We start from the raw sequence: 17,551 nt of genomic DNA, 5'->3' as shown, positions 1-17,551 counted from the left end.
AGCCAGTCCAGCACGGGGGACATACACGCCATGCTGGCCTCTTTGATGACGTCCATGTCCAGGGTCAACGACAGGTTAGAGAAGCTGGAGTCGGTCACCACATCCCTCTCCTTGGCAGTGCCACCACCGGCGGCGCCACCGGCACCAGCCGGGTTGCCAGTGGCCGTGCCATCCATCAACCCAGATGACCAAGAAGTCAGCCCGGCGCACATGATACCGGAGCACTTGAAAAGGGACATTCTGGAAGGTAAGGATGTGAACCTGGCCTCCCTCCTAATTGCCTCTCAAGACATTGTCGAGAACAAAACGTATGCCTACGACGATGTCTCGGTTGTGGTCAAAGCTAGGGATGCCCGCCTCAATAGGAAATTGTCTATTCCAGAATTTGTGTTGGCTTTCGGCATCTACAGGGAGGTCATCTGCACGGTCTACCCCAACAGAAGGGAGGAGCTCGACCTCTACATGCACAAGCTGGTGGACCTGGGCAACAAATATGGAGGGTCGGCATTCTATGACTACCATAGATCTTTTTCGGCAAAAGTGGCGGGGGCTTTCTCCCAGTACGGAGTCCGCTCCAACTGGGCCAGAATCGACACCGTCATTTTTTGCCGACACTTCGCAGGCCTGAGGACGCCAGCTTGCGTGCACTGCTCCTCCACGGCCCACACCACCAATTTCTGTCCGAATGCGGCGGACAGACAAGCCCCCTCTCAAACGGCCGGCCCCTCCGGGGTCACGGAGAAATCAACCCGGGACAAGCTGGGGCGGCCAATCAAGTTTCTGGGCAAGTCCCAGATCTGCAACAATTTCAATATGGGATCCTGCAATTACAGCGGGTGTAAGTTGTTGCACATTTGTACCAATTGTTTCCGGGCACATGCTAAATCAATGTGTCCAAATAAAATGTTTTCCAAACAGTATCTATCGACCATAAATATGCCGGTTTTTACAGCATTCATGTCTCAGCACCCATCCAGACATCTCACGGATTTCCTGGTGTCAGGTCTGACCGAAGGCTTCCACACGGGCATCCTGCACATGCCGACAGGTACCCTGGAATGTCCAAATCTCCTATCCGCCCAAGGCAACCCCACCGCAATTGACGCCCTCATAGCCCTGGAAGTCGCAGAGGGCTTCGTGCTAGGACCATTCAAGACACCCCCATTCACCACATGGCGCACCAATCCCATTGGCATCGTCACCGGGAAGTCTTCCCAGAAGCAGAGGCTAATCATCGATTTATCGGCACCACACGGTTCAGCCGACCCCAGTCTAAACTCCCTCATTCCATCGGAAGAATTCTCACTCCAATACACCACCATAGATCACGCCATCACCGCCATCAAGCAAGCAGGGGTCGGAGCATGGCTCAGCAAAACCGACATCGCCAATGCGTTCAAATTGCTACCAATCCACCCGTCACTGTGGCACCTTCATGGCATCAAGTGGTCCGGAAACTATTATTTTTTCTCCCGGTTGACCTTCGGATCCAAGAGTAGCCCGGCCATTTTTGACACATTCGCGGAGGCACTATGCTGGTTGCTCTTGAACGTAGCAAGATGCCCGATGGTCTTGCATTACCTTGATGACTTTCTACTCGTGGAGGAAAACAGCTCCCCTCCCGCCAGCCTCAGGGCCACCATCAAGCTGTTCGGGGAACTTGGGGTACCCATCTCCTCCAAGAAAACAGAAGGGCCGGACACATTCATCACCTTCTTGGGCATTCAGTTGGATTCGGCCTCCATGCAAGCCAGTTTGCCACTCGGGAAGATCCAGGTTATTCTCAACCACATAGACAATTACCTTCAACTCGGCAACTGCAACCGCAAGGAGTTACAGTCCCTATTGGGGTCCCTGAACTTTGCCATGCGCATCATTCCCCAGGGTCGCTCGTTCATTTCACGGCTTCTGCACCTTTTCCCCCTTTTTCTTCACGACTCTCACAGGCTGCCCCTGGATGCCCACGCCACTGCAGATCTGGGTATGTGGAGGAGATTTCTGTCCGCCTGGAACGGCAGGAGCATGTTCCTCCCTCAGCTATCGGACTCTTCCCCATCTGTCTGGTCGGATGCGGCATCCACCACAGGCTTCGCGGCCATTTGTGGGAACGATTGGCTGTGGGGTAGCTGGCCTCCTGCGGTCCAGGGTTTGGAAGGATTCTCCACTACCTCGGCTCTGTTCGAGATCTACCCTATCGTGGCGGCCGCCGTGGCGTGGGGTCATTCATGGGCAAACAGGTCGGTCCGATGCTACTCAGACAACCAGGCGACCTGCCAGATCATTAACAAGGGTCGGTCCAAATCCCTCACAATCATGAGGTTCCTGCGCAAGCTTACTTGGTTGGCAGCTTGCAACAATTTCTTCATACACTGCTTCCACGTCCCGGGAAGGTGCAATACGGCAGCTGACAATCTGTCTCGTTTCCAATTTCAGGCGTTTCATCAGGCTCTCCCGTCAGCGTCACCCACGGCCTCCATCACCCCGTCATTTCACCAGCTCATTCTGGATTAGATGTCATCATGCGCCATAGCCAGTCATTATCCCACTCTGCACTATCAGACAACACACGCAGGTCATACAACAGAGCATTCGCACTGTTTAACAAATTCCTGTTGGAACACAGCATCACGCACCCATTTGTCATGACTTCCCTGCTAGGATTTGCTTCTTTTTGCCACCTCAAGCTCAAACTGTCATACAACACCATCAAGCTCTATCTCACCGGTATCCAACATCACATGCTAATCATACACCCCAACAACATCAGTTTCATGGCCTCACACCAGATCAAAACCATACTCAAGGGCATTCAGAAGACAGAACCCGCACGGCCGACACAGAGACTGCCCATTAACAGTCACATTTTCAAAGCACTATCCGACTTATTAGACTCCAGTCCTTTTGAAGCTGATACCAACTCCATCATCAAAACAGCGATGTACCTGGCCTTCTACGGATTCCTGAGGCCCGGGGAATTCACCACGACCTCGGCGACCCAAACTACACATTGTCTGCTAGCCTCCCACTTGACGAAACACGGGGATCATTATATCCTAACCTTACCTCACTCCAAAAGCAGTCAGCTCTCACCCGTGAACATTCCATACTACCCTACGCAGAACAGATGGTGCCCAGTCGGGGTTCTGGACGCATACAAACAGCATCACAAGTTCCTACCCTGTCAGCCACTACTTCAACTGCGTGGGTCTGTACTCACCACCACCACCTTCATGACCTATGTCAGGTCATCCCTCACTCAACTAGGCCTCAACGCATCCAACTACTCTGGGCACTCCTTTCGGATCGGGGCCGCGTCCACGGCCTCCAGTGCCAACATCCCGGCTCATGTCATTAAGAGATTGGGGCGCTGGAAGTCGTCCGCTTTCGCACGTTACATCCCCAATCCAACACGGGAGTTAAGGAATGCTTTCCAAAACATGTCGGGTTGAGTTTTCCTGTATATCGAATACAATAAACGGTTTATCTCATTTTTGCCCTCTTCTTTCTCAGGCCTACCTCATCCTCGGTTTCGGCACACCACAACCGACTACGCTTATTCCCTGATTTCCTAGGTTCTTCACTGTACTACCGTAAGTGCCTCACACAAGTGTGAAGGCTTTGGCCTGGATTTGTGGGAGGGGCTGAGGTCCGCCTCCAGCCTATTTAGGGCACCCCTCTACCTGACTCCTGCACCGTCCGAGGTCTGAACTTTGACCCTCCCACCACTCCACTCATTTAACAAACTCATTTCTTCCACATCTCTTTCCTTGGGTGGGCCCTCTTCTTTCTCAGGCCTACCTCATCCTCGGTTTCGGCACACCACAACCGACTACGCTTATTCCCTGATTTCCTAGGTTCTTCACTGTACTACCGTAAGTGCCTCACACAAATATATATATATATATATAGGCGTTCGCTTGTCTCTGTATGCGCGATTGTAAATGCCGGTACAGTCGCGCATACAGAGCGCTCCTTTCAGAATGCTCAGGTGTGAACCCAGGGTTAGGGTTTTGGAAAAGCACTACCTACATGAAAGTTGTAGACGTATGAATTAATTGGCAGCTATATGGTGGGAGAATTTGTTATATTGCTATGTGTGAAAATGTTGCTTTTTTTTTATGAATGGAGGTTTACAACCCTGAAAAGTAAGGAGATTTTGTCATATGAAGTGCACCCACACATACAAGTTCATATATAGGGCTTGCCCATTTCAGTTTTTACACATTAAAAGTTGCCAAATTGGCCAACTGGGCCTTTGTTGTCTTTCAGACTGTATGGCAGCCCAGGAATGAGAATACCCCCCCCCCCCCCCCCTTGATGGCATACCATTTGCATAATTGGACAACCTAGGGTATTCAAAATTGAGTTTGTCCAGTCTATTTTAGTAGCCAGTTAGTCACAAACCCTTGCTAAAATTAGTGTTCATGATTTTTGGTTGCTTTTTTCACACACAAACTGCCCTTTCACCAATGATGTCATATTCATTCCACATTTTACTGCTCTAGAACACTTCTATTTGGGTTGAGCAATGCCATGTACAGGTTTTATAGGGTTTTGAAAAACCTTTGGGCCTCTTTCACACGGGCGTCATATTTTTGGTCTGGATAAGAGGCGGGTGCATTGCTGGAAAATGCGCGATTTTTCTGCGCGAGTGCAAAACCTTGTAATGCGTTTTGCACTCGCGTGAGAAAAATCACGCATGTTTGGTACCCATCGCGCATGTTTGGCATCCTTTAGCCCACAGCTCATCATTCAAGAAGTAAAGAGACCGGGAACTACGCAATCAAGAGGAGAAGGTGAGTTAACTTTTTTATTTTATTTTTAACCCCTCCAGTCCTATTGTACTATGCACTCTGTATTCAGAATGCTATTATTTCCCCTTATAACCATGTTATAAGGGAAAATAATACAGTGAATAGACTGTCACCTAGTAACCATGAGTGAAAATCGCACTGCATCCGCACTTGCTTGCGGATGCTATGCGATTTTCACGCACCCCATTCACTTCTATGGGGCCTGTGTCGCGTGAAAATCACACAATATAGAGCATGCTGCGATTTTTCACTCAACGCACAAGTGATGCGTGAAAATCACAGCTCATGTGAACAGCCCCATAGAAATGAATGGGTCAGGATTCAGTGCGGGTGCAATGTGTTCAACTCGCGCATCGCACCCGCACGGAAAACTCGCCCGTGTGAAAGGGGCCTTGGAGTTATGCTGTCCCAGACACTGTGACTGGATCATTGTATAATGATGGGAGTCATACCGTACCACAGTTGGGGTGCCTGGATGGATCGTACCACAGTTGGGGTGCCTGGATGGATCGTACCACAGTTGGGGTGCCTGGATGGATCGTACCACAGTTGGGGTGCCTGGATGGATCGTACCACAGTTGGGGTGCCTGGATGGATCGTACCACAGTTGGGGTGCCTGGATGAATCGTACCACAGTTGGGGTGCCTGGATGGATCGTACCACAGTTGGGGTGCCTGGATGGATCGTACCACAGTTGTGGTGCCTGGATGGATCGTACCACAGTTGGGGTGCCTGGATGGATCGTACCACAGTTGGGGTGCCTGGATGGATCGTACCACAGTTGGGGTGCCTGGATGGATCGTACCACAGTTGGGGTGCCTGGATGGATCGTACCACAGTTGGGGTGCCTGAATGGATCGTACCACAGTTGGGGTGCCTGGATGGATCGTACCACAGTCGGGGTGCCTGGATGGATCGTACCACAGTTGGGGTGCCTGGATGGATCGTACCACAGTTGGGGTGCCTGAATGGATCGTACCACAGTCGGGGTGCCTGGATGGATCGTACCACAGTCGGGGTGCCTGGATGGATCGTACCACAGTCGGGGTGCCTGGATGGATCGTACCACAGTCGGGGTGCCTGGATGGATCGTACCACAGTCGGGGTGCCTGGATGGATCGTACCACAGTCGGGGTGCCTGGATGGATCGTACCACAGTCGGGGTGCCTGGATCAATATACAATTATTGGAGTTGTACCTTACCACAGTAGATCAATGTGTCCTCTGCGTGGGCCTAGGAGAACTCAAGATAACTGCACTAATAAACGAGCTGTTAAAAAAAAAAAACTCCTAAAGAAAGTACTGTATTTGACCATCCTTTTTATTTTTTCAACCAAGGATGAAAAAACAACGTAGTGGTTGGGAGAAGCTGAAAGCTAGAAAAGAGGAAGAAAAACAAATGCAAAAAATCTTGTCTAAAACTAAAAAAATTACAGATTTTTGTGGAAAAAGAACATCTGGAACAAGCATTGTAACTGATATACATGCTTCCGCTTCAAGTTCAACCAGTACAATTGCTGTCAGTACATCTAGCGCAACAAGTGGATCCACTGAGGTGGACTATGAAAATATAACAAAACGGCAAGAAGAAATATATTCCAATGACATTGGAGATTGGAATATTTGTGATGCCTTGAGAGAATATTTCTGTGAAAATGGGGTTACCAACTGTCAACATATGGACAGTGATTTTCGTGCCTCAGAAAAGATATGTCCAGGTGAAACTTTTACAAGGCACTGTACAAAATCTTTGTTTTTCAGAGAACAGTTGAATGGCGAAAAAGTTAAGCGTGACTGGCTGTGTTATTCTCCGAAAACTGGCAAGGTTTTTTGTGCTCTTTGCAAACTCTTTTCGAAAGACGAAACTACACATTTGACTTCAACTGGTTATTCAGATTGGCGACATGCCACAAGAGATTTAAGCAGGCATGAAAATAGTGCTTCTCATGGAAAAGCAATTGAAGCCCTTATCAGGAGAAAAACTTCTGGACAACGCATAGACAAAGATCTTGTCAACCAGTTTGAGAATCAGAAAAAATATTGGCACAAATTACTTTGCCGTATCCTGAGCGTTATAAAGCTCCTTTCATCACGAGGTCTGTCTTTTCGAGGAAGTAATGAAGTTATTGGCTCAGTACACAACGGGAATTATTTGGGCTGTCTTGAGCTGTTAGCGGAATATGATCCATTCCTTTCTGAACATATTCAAAAGCATGGCAACAAGGGAAGAGGTCACATATCGTACCTGTCATCAACAATATGTGATGAGTTTATTGAGTTGATTGGTCAGCAATTGCTACAGCAGATTGTAAATGAAATGAAACAAGCCAAATATTATTCAATTTCTGTTGATTCCACCCCTGACATTGCACATTCTGATCAACTGACCATTATATTTCGATATGTACTTGCCAGTGGTCCAGTGGAGCGTTTTACTAAATTTATCCCAATATCTGGACATACTGGTATGGAACTAGCAAACACTGTTCTTCAATTTCTGGAAGAAAAGGGTATTTCCATCAAAGACTGCAGGGGCCAGTCATATGATAATGCATCGAATATGAGTGGCAAATATAATGGTATGCAGGCCTTAATTCGGGAAAAAAATCCACTGGCTGAGTACATTCCTTGTTGTGCACATTCGCTAAACCTTGTAGGACAAAATGCAGTAAACAGCTGTCCAGTTGCAGTTTCATTTTTTAATTTTGTTCAGCAATTATATTGTTTTTTTTCTGCATCAACTCATCGGTGGAATCTTCTAACAAACCGTTTCAAAACATGTGGTATACCAACATTAAAAAGGTTAGCTGATACGCGTTGGTCTGCTCATCATGATGCTGTGAATGCCTTACAAAAAGGGTATACTACTATCAAAGAGAACACAAAGGGAGAGGTCTGTTTACAAGCAAAGGGCCTAAGCAGTGTTATGGATCAGCTGGAAACGGGAATAATGATTGAAATATGGTCTGTAATTTTACCCAGGTTTCACAGAACCAGTCAGAGTCTCCAAGATGGAAAATTAGACCTGCATACAGCAACAGGCATGCTGAGCTCTCTGAAGGATTTTGTTCAGTCTCTGCGTTCTAAATTCTCTGAATTTGAACAGCAGGGCAAAGATATTACCTGCTGTGATGAGTACCAGCTACAACGTGGGAGGAAAATTAAAAGAAATAAGAAGTGGGACTATGGTGATGCAGAAGATGCTGGTGCTGATATGACACCATCTGAAAAGTTTAAAGTGAGCACCTTTTATCTTATTATTGACCAACTGACAGAATCACTGAGGCACAGACAAGCGGCATACAGCGTCATTCAGGAAAGATTTGGCTTGCTGTTAGAAATGTGCACTCTAGCAACAGATGGTCTATGCTCCAAAGCCAGAACACTAGTGACACAATATCCTGAAGATCTTGACCCCTTGTTTGCAGATGAAATTGTACAGTTTGCCTCTCTTTTCAAAATTTACCAGTCTTCCTCTGCGAAAAAAGGCATTAATGAAAGTCAAGAACTACAAATGTACAAGTTTCTGGTCACACAATCTCTAGTCGGTGCATTTCCAAACACACATGTGACCCTCCGCATGTATTTGTGTTTAATGGTCAGCAACTGCAGTGGGGAGCGGTCGTTTTCAACATTAAAACGTGTGAAAAATGAACTGAGATCTTCAATGGGTCAGGAGCGTTTAAATGCACTCTCTCTGTTATGCATTGAAAATGGGTTGCTGAATGAGCTGAATCTTGATACTACAATTGAAGAATTTGCAAGCAAGAAGGCAAGAAAAGCAAATGTGTAGTTTAATTATAATCTGGCTGTTTGATTCGTTTTAGGTTAAAATGGAGTTTAGGATTGAGTGAATAACCCTGTTTTTGTTTTTTACTCTCTGCACTGTTATCATACAATTATATTTAATTTGTTTATATGGTTTACGTTCTATTTATAAAAAATGGTTGTTTTGAATGTTGTATTTATTATGGCTTTAACTGGTTTCCTACTGTTTACAAAAAAAAAGAAACCTTTTAGATCCGTTTCTATGATGGCACTTTAATGGTAATAAAAAAATTTCATTTGTCTTAATACAAATGCTTTGCGTTTTGATTTCATATATTATGTATATATTTCCATAAAAAGGCCCAGCAAAATCCTCAGCACCAGGCACATGATGCTCTTAATCCGGCCCTGTCTCCACTCTGTCCGGAGGGCTCTACTTGTATAAGCGTTTAATAGAACAGGTTCTGTAGTCATCTATGTGGAATCAGCTGATGACGGTGTAAAAGAAGTGCGCTCTTTCACGCTATAGTAGGATCTTGGGTCTCTGCACGGTTCTTTATACCTGAAGCTAACATCGACCTGTAGGGTTCAGTTTACACTTGAGTTATTTGGTCAGTTTTGGCCTCGTAACTGCCCAAATAAGTGAAGTGTTCAGTGATTCTAAGAGCGACACCTGTCACCTGTGTGTCATACTGATTGACAGTATTGTTTCATCACCACAGCAGACTCACTATGCATGTTGCTGCAAGGCACAGTGTTCTACACCACTACACAGGCTATCTGCAGTCAGGAAATAGCCGTTTTTTAACGCGATTTGCCACAAATTAATTTTAATCTTATCTTTTCGGAAAATTCAGCGAACCGACCGAATCGAATTTTTGAGAAATTCACTCATCTCTAGCCACCACCAAGTGCTCTCTGCATAGCTCTCTGAGCATGAACGGCCACCCAGCGATATGCCCCCATTGTCTGTGATGAAAACACCCCTGGCAAATGGAAAACAAGGAAACAGGAGACGTAGATAACATGGTATGGCTCTGTAAAGAAATGCTCTGCGGAATGCTTAACGGATATACATGCAAGAGCAATGCTCTGCAGAGTGGTTAGTTCATATGCACACAGAAGTAATGCTCTGCGGAATGCCTAGTTGTTATGCATGCAGGAGCAATGCTCTTCAGCATGGATAAATTCATGAGTAATGTTTTGCAGGGTTATCTATTCATATGCATGTAGGAATAATGCTCTGTGTGGTGTTCAGCTGATTTGCATGCAGGACTATGCCAGTGGCTGTATGGTCATCTCCAACCACTGGCATACCAGGTTATCTCAAAGATGGCAGAGATATTCTGTGAGCCATGCAAAATGTACATTGGGATCATAATTCTTCCTGGTTTACACAAGACATCCAAGCACTGTATCCTTCCATTCCACACACTAGTGCTACCACAGCTCTTTCACTCAGTCTGTAAAGATATAGTGATTATGGGGATGAATTAGAGTGATTATGGGGATGAATTAGAGTGATTATGGGGATGAATTAGAGTGATTATGGGGATGAATTAAAAGGTTGTCCAGTGGGTACGAGATTCTCTCCAATGTTAGTGATATTATTTATGGCATGGTTTGAAGAACTGTACAATTAAGGGTCCATTCACACGTCCGCAAAATGGGATCCGTTTTGCAATTTTGCGGAACAGGTGCAGACTCATTCATTTTCTATGGTGCCAGAATGTACTGCCCGCATCCGCATTTGCAGATCCGCACTTCTGTTCCGCAAAAAAAGTAGAACATGTCCTATTCTTGTCCGCAATTGCGGACAAGAAAAGGCATTTTCTATGAGAGTGTTGGCGATTTGTGGTCCGTAAAATGCTGAACGCACACTGCCGGTGTCTGTGTTTTGTGGATCCGCAAAACACATACGGACACATGAATGGACCCTTACTCAGCTAATAACCCTTTCTTGTCATGCATAGGCTGGTATGGAAGCTATATTGATGACCTGCTATTGATTTGGAGGCTCCTGTAGCTTCCACCAGAAATTAAGCAAAATAGATTTTATATTTTCTGTATGTTTCCAGAATAAATAAAGTATGATGGATTTTAGTGATGAACAAACTTCTATTTTCCAGTTCTTTTTTTAACCCGAAGAAGGGGAATTTGATCCCTGAAACGCTCTGTTTGATGTTATATTACCAATAAAAATGTTTGCATCGAGGGGTGGACTGGCAATAGACCCTACAGGGAAATTTCCTGGTGGGCCAATGACCAGTGGACCTCCTGAGTCCCCCTTGTGGCCGCCGGCAGGGTACATAACTATCTCTGATGCTCTCATCCTTAAATAATTCTAGGAGTGTCAGGTACTTACGGCTGTTGGTCCCCTCTTGAACTCAACTGTATCACTAACCTCAAAACGATGATACAGCTGAATACTGTAGGGAGGGCAGCAGTATTTTGTACTGCACTGTGGTATCTGGTTCTGATCAAGCAGTATTTTGTGCTGCCCTGAGATATTTAGTTCTGCTGGGGCAGTATTTTATGTTGCACTATGGTATTGCAGGCCCTGCCACCTTCTGTTCTCCGTACCTACTTGTGCTGGCCAGTTTTTTGTCAGTTTGGACCTGCCTACAACAAAACTTTTAGGTTTTTCCAGGGCCACTTTAAGTTCCATGTCTGTCCCTGTTTGCATGGTATGTAATCTACTTTCTTGCCATTTTTTGTCAGTTCTAAAACAAAAAGGATAGCATGATCAACGTTGTCTAAAATTTTTATATCATTGGCAGAACAAAATGTCCCCCAATTTCTCCATGCAGCTGTATAAGCAGCTCATGTGTTCAGAGCTAATGAATTACTGATTAATCCATTGACCATTTCCATATTGTCTTGCAAAGTTGTTGTGTGCTAGGAATTCCGATCTCCTCTGCTTCTGGTACCAATTGCTTGAAAAAAGCTAAATTCTGCTGAGACAAAGAATCTGCAATTAAATTAGTTTTACCTTCTATATATTTGGCCTTGAGCCATATGTTATTGCTTAAACAAGTTAAAACAATTTGTCTTAATCTTAATACATTTACTACTACCTCTGATTTAACGGATAGACAATTTATGGAGAATACCACTCCTTTATTGTCAGAAAATATAAAAATGCGTTTGTTTCTAAATTGTTAATGCTATAAGTACGGGAAAAAGTTCAAGAAATACGATGTTATTAATAAAGGATTGGCTTGACCAGTTTAATGGCCACTTTTCTGATGACCATTGATGTTTGAAAATTGTTCCATAACCTACTGAAGCAGACGCATCAGTATATAATTGTAGAGTATCTGAATCTATAAATTCTTGTTGCTACATAGTATTTCCATAAAAAAAATTCTAAAAACCATAACCATATTTGAATGTTGTCTTTTATTTGTTTTGTTAAGTGGATATGATCGAATGGGGAGTTTTTTCCTTTGGTGGCTGAATAAATCCCTCTTGAAAAAACTCTTCCCATTGCGATAATTCTGGCTTTAAAATTTAATAAGCCTAGAGCTGATTGTAACATTTTAAAGTTGTTTTCTTTGAAGATAATAAGTTGTTTAATATAATACGAGAGGAGAAAAAATTTTCTTCTGGTATTTTACATTTTTTCTGTGTCTTTGGAAATGCTCAAAAACGTTATACTGTTGTATACATTGGAATATTTAAGTATTCAGCTATGTTATAGAAAGTAGTCAGAAGTTTGCTGCAATCATCCGTGATAATTTTTTCTGATGAATAGAAAATCATCCAAGTAAAGCTAGTTCTTTATCTTCTTCCATCTACCTCCCTTCTTTTGTTTTTAATTTGGTAATTCCTTGTTTTAGTTTCCTTTTTTCATGTATGTATCTGAAGAATGTCTTATCGCCTTTTTTCACTGACTCAGCTAATTTCTCTTCTGCCTGTGCTTTAGAAGCTCTTATAACTTGTTTGGCCTCTCTCTGCCTAATCTTATAAATTTGCCTGTCTTCCTCGTTTTTTTTTTTTTTTTTATAATTACTAAATGCTATCTTTTTGTTTTTAATGATTTTGGCCACTTCTGTTGAGTATCACAGTGGTCTCTTCCTTTTTTTGCTTTTACTGACAAGCCTAATGCAATTATCTGTTTCCTTCAATAGTGCCACTTTATAGTAGTCCAATTTCTCCTGGACTCCATTGAAACTGTTCCAATCTGATAGGGACTCGTATACCACTGATCTAATTTTAGAAAAGTCAGTTTTTCTAAAATCTAAAACTTTTGTTTTTGCGTGGTTTGACTCAGTCACTGTACTTATAGTAAACCACACTGACTGGTGATCACTAGATCCCAAGCTTTCCCCTACAGTAATATCAGATATCACATTCCCATTTGTGAATATTAAATCAACTACTTGCTGTAGAGATAATCCCAGTAGGGAATTTAGAATATCTGTACTCCTGGCAGAACTAGCTATTTTGGTTTTCCAGTTTACATCAGGAAGATTGAAGTCTCCCATAATGATAACTTCCCCCTTCAATGTCATTTTAGCTATTTCCTCAACAAGTAGATCATCTAATTCTTTGACTAGGCCAGGTGGTCTATATATCACACCTACACGAGTTACCTTATGATTATCAAGCTGCAAGGTAACCCAAACTGATTCTAAATTTGTCTCGCTAACTTGTAATAAATTTGATTTTATGCTATCTTTCACATACACGGCCACCACTCCCCCCCCCCCCCCCCTCTCGCGCTGCATGATGCAGAATAATTTTTATTCCTGCATCATATGCAGTTCTGAGGTAGGGAATAGTTTTATTTTTTCTTGCGGCTTCTTTTTTATGGAGGTGGAGAATGGGGAGCATCGCTGCGGCGGAGCGCAGTGATGATGTCATCTCTTGTGTCCGGCTCTGCACTCCTGCCAAAGACTGCTGCGCAAACCGGATTAGATGATTGAAGATCCGTTTCATCAATGCTGCTCTCCTCCTGAAGGCATTTCTTCAGCCAGTTTTCACCTCTGTGAGTTTCAACTTTTTTAATCAATTATTTTAGGAGGTCTTCCATTTTTCATGTAGGTGCAGGTTTCTTCACTGCCACTTCTGTGCTTGCGCAGCGAACTGTCTTTCTCCTTCTCTTATAGGTTGATCCTCGTGGCAACTGTTGATTCTTCCTCCAATCAAGTTGCTCCTTGGCTCTTCTATGAGGATTTCAGCCTGATCCATGTCCATCTGCTTCCAGGTAAGTTGGTTATTGATGTGTAAATTTGTACATGCAAATAGTAGGGTCAGGTCTCCCCTATTTACATCCGCAAATATAGTATGTTCATATTTTGGCTTTATATTGGCATTGTATGACACTATCAGTGCAAAAAATCTGGAACTCTGCAATGTAGTATATACTTTGTATTTTAACAATGTATGGCACTAGATTGTTTCTCTCTAGGAATGGCATGCTACTATCCAACCATTCGTTCACTGTCTGTCCAGGGCCAGTATAACACAGTGGCAGTGGATATTGCACATTAATCAAACCTGTCTAATTCATGGCAACCAGAGTATAGTCACTGTATATGGCCAAATAAAATCTGCAATGTAATAGATTTTTTTCTGGCCAATTAGGCCATTTTTTTTTACAGTGAGGCAGTTTTAATAAACCCTCTGTACAAATAGCATTCTAGTTTCCTGTACAGAAAACCTAGGAGGTAATTCCCCTTTTAGCATTGCAAGCACTTGTGTTTTCTTGTGTTTGAATGTATACAGTATCTCTTTACATCAGGGATGTCCAACCTGCGGCCCTCCAGCTGCTGCAACACTACTAAGCTAAGCATGCCCTGATAGCTGTAGGCTGTCCGGACATAATGGAAGTTGTAGTTTTAAAACAGTAGGAGTTTGCAGGCTTGACTTACATCTCAGTCTGTGTACAGTGGATATAAAAAGTCTACACACCCCTGTTAAAATGTCAGGTTTCTGTGATGTAAAAAAAATGAGACAAAGATAAATCATTTCAGAACTTTTTCCACCTTTAATGTGACCTATAAACTGTACAACTGAATTGAAAAACAAAACTGAAATCTTTTAGGTAGAGGGAAGAAAAAATATTAAAATAAAATAATATGGTTGCATAAGTGTGCACACCCTCTTAATAACTTGGTCGCTAGTGTTGATTTAGTGGACTTTGAAACAAATTTCAGGATAAATTCAGCCAAATTTCCATGTGCTTCATGGTAGCAAATCGAGTTTAAAAACATCTTGCTTGAAGATCTCGCACAAAATCCTGTGCATGGTGACGTATGATGCCGAGCCAGATCTTCCATCAAGATGGTGGCGGCCAGCCTGTCGCGAGCAAATGGATCAGGTAAGTATGATTTTTTTTTTTTATTTAACACTGTTATGACTATCAGATGCCGTGATCAGCTATGAATGGGGCATCTGAGGGGTACAATGAAGGGGAGCGGCACAATCGCCTCTCCCTGTCATTGCACCCACTACTTACAAAGAAATGCGCTTCATGACGAAGTAATTTGTCACAAAGCAAGTTTTTGGGGGAAAATTCAGCGAAGCAGCCGAATCGAATTTTGGAATACTTCGCTCGTCTCTATTTGTCCCATCTCCTGCTGTCCATGCATCAGAACAGAAATCTACAAGAACCAGGAGTACATTTCTGCCTCACATGTTGGAGTCCAGCCAAAGAGTTCCCAACCACGGGCCGTCTCCTCCTGCCCTCCTTTTGGAAAAGGTGCAAGGATTCTGGAAAAATCCAATTTTATTTAGCAAAACTGCACGTGCGACAAAATTAGCAAATTTTCAACACCAAAAAAACTTGTGTAAGTCATTAGTACATGATTCCCAGTGTCTTAAAGTAAGTATCACAAAGAAAATTCCCATTTCACTGTGTAAGATGAATTGTTAGACCGCTATGCAAACCATGTTGACTTCATTAATTTTATGTTGTCTTAACAGAGAAATGAACGAGAGTCTGAACAACTGCATATTTGTAAATGTGACATCAATAATGAATACCGTACAATTTTCCATCTACATTCCTACAACTATCATAGGATTCATCCTCAACATATTTGCCCTGTGGATATTCTGTTTCACCATGAAAAAGCACACAGAAGCCTCAATATACCTTCTGAATTTGGCGTTACTAGATTTTTGCCTTGTTGTGTCTCTACCAATCAGACTCCACTTCTCACAGTTCAATGTCATTGTAAGTGGCCGGATGTGCAGTTTTTTGGAGTCCCTCTACTTCACTAATATGTATGGGAGTATCTACACAATCATGTTCATCAGTGTGGACAGATATATTGCCATTAAATTCCCTTTCCTGTCCAAGATGCTACGCTCACCCAAAAAAACTCTATGCATTTGCATTTTTATCTGGGTTTTTGTATGGACGGTGGCTCTCTGCACTTTTAACTTTCAAGACGACTTAAGACATGGCAGCTGTTTTCATAATATGTCAGACAGTATTTGGAGTACCCACATAATTGTACCTCTAGAGATTTTCGGATTTCTGATCCCTATGACAGTCATGCTGTACTGCTCTATCCAGATCATCAGGACTCTGCTGGTTCCGGTATCATCATCATCTGTGCAATGTGAAGGATCAAAGGCTAATGTCATACGCATCATTATCTCTAACTTGATAGTGTTTTTGTTTTCTTTTTTGCTTAGCCATATTGGTATCTTCTTGCAGTTCTTGGTCAGAAAACATGTCATTTCGAACTGTTTGATAAAGAAACATATAAGTCTTTTCGTGCAAGTGGCCCTATGTATTTCCAACATTAACTGCTGTCTTGATGCTATTACCTACTATTACGTGGGAAAAGAATTTCGAAGAAAATTGGTTAAGAGTCATTCAAGCGTGACACAAGTTGACAATACAATAATCTGATTTTGTCATTCGGTAAAGTTTTGCATTAGTTGAAATACTAGTTCTGTACTCATAGCCAATGCTTGTCTAAAACAGATAACGTACACTATGAATGCATTGCATTAATATGAATATATCTAAAAAGAAAACGTAAATGTTTATGCAAATTAGGTTCTAAGTTAAAAAGCTATGTAGATAATTTAGAGGCAGAAATATATATTTTTCTATATACGGTATATAGTACTGTACTTTAAGGTTACAAGGCCTTTCACCTGATGCAGCATTCTCCTACCACATGGGTCTAGATTTGATGGATAGATTCTATTACACTCACTATATTCTGGGTCTTTCACCACCATGTGATGTATTTACTTTGGAATAGAAAGAATATATTTCTTTAGGCCATCTCGTCAAAAGTAAGGCCTCTTTCACACGAACGATACGGATTAGGTCGGATGCGTTCAGGGTGCGTTCAGCGAAGCTCGCACCATTTTGCAAGCAAGTTCAGTCAGTTTTGTCTGCAATTGTGTTAAGTTCAGTTTTTTCCGCGCGGGTAAAATGCGTTTTGATGCATTTTTCACACGCATGATAAAAAAACTGAAGGTTTACAAACAACATCTTTTAGCAACCATCAGTGAAAAACGCATTGCATCTGCACCTGCTTGCGGATGCAATGCGTTTTTCACCGAAGCCCCATTCATTTCTATGGGGCCAGGGCTGCGTGAAAAACGCAGACTATAGAACATGCTGCGATTTTCACGCAATGCAGAACTGATGCGGGAAAAACAACGCTCATGTACACAGACCCATTGAAATAAATGTGTCAGGATTCAGTGCGGGTGCTATGCGTTCACGTCACGCATTGCACCCGCGCGGAAAACTCGCTTGTGTGAAAGGGGCCTAACAACCATCATTCCAACCATCTGTTCAGATCACCAACAGGTAATTTGCAATACATTTGTTCAAGGGTATGTAAACTTCTGCAAGCAGTTTGCTCAACTAAATCTAAAATCAAAATCAACTTCACAAATAGTATTGACGGAAAATCTACCATTTTGTGTATACAGCCCATTTGTGATTTACGTCTCAATGGTTACAGACTACAAAACCTTCTTCT

General features: G+C 43.1%; 1 protein-coding gene across 2 annotated transcripts in view; it reads left to right on the top strand.

Moving 5' to 3' along the window:
• Window positions 1-16,968, top strand: part of GPR55 (G protein-coupled receptor 55) — a 33,482-nt gene extending 16,514 nt beyond the window's left edge. The window contains exons 1-3 of one of the 2 annotated variants that reach the window (XM_044291356.1): window positions 13,473-13,575; window positions 13,697-13,794; window positions 15,516-16,968. In XM_044291356.1, the coding sequence (XP_044147291.1) occupies window positions 15,520-16,455 (936 nt within the window). In that variant the 5' untranslated portion in view covers window positions 13,473-13,575; window positions 13,697-13,794; window positions 15,516-15,519 and the 3' untranslated portion in view covers window positions 16,456-16,968. Of the gene's footprint in view, window positions 1-13,472; window positions 13,576-13,696; window positions 13,795-15,515 lie in introns of those variants that run through there. The other variant, XM_044291355.1, reaches the window with a different exon arrangement.
• The last annotated feature ends 583 nt before the right edge of the window (window positions 16,969-17,551 follow it).

This window comes from Bufo gargarizans, chromosome 4, assembly GCF_014858855.1.
Source record: "Bufo gargarizans isolate SCDJY-AF-19 chromosome 4, ASM1485885v1, whole genome shotgun sequence".
In the NCBI taxonomy this organism is placed as follows: Eukaryota; Metazoa; Chordata; class Amphibia; order Anura; family Bufonidae; genus Bufo; species Bufo gargarizans.
The sequence above is the reverse complement of the archived record's forward strand: the minus strand, read 5'-3'. Positions and strand labels throughout refer to the sequence as shown.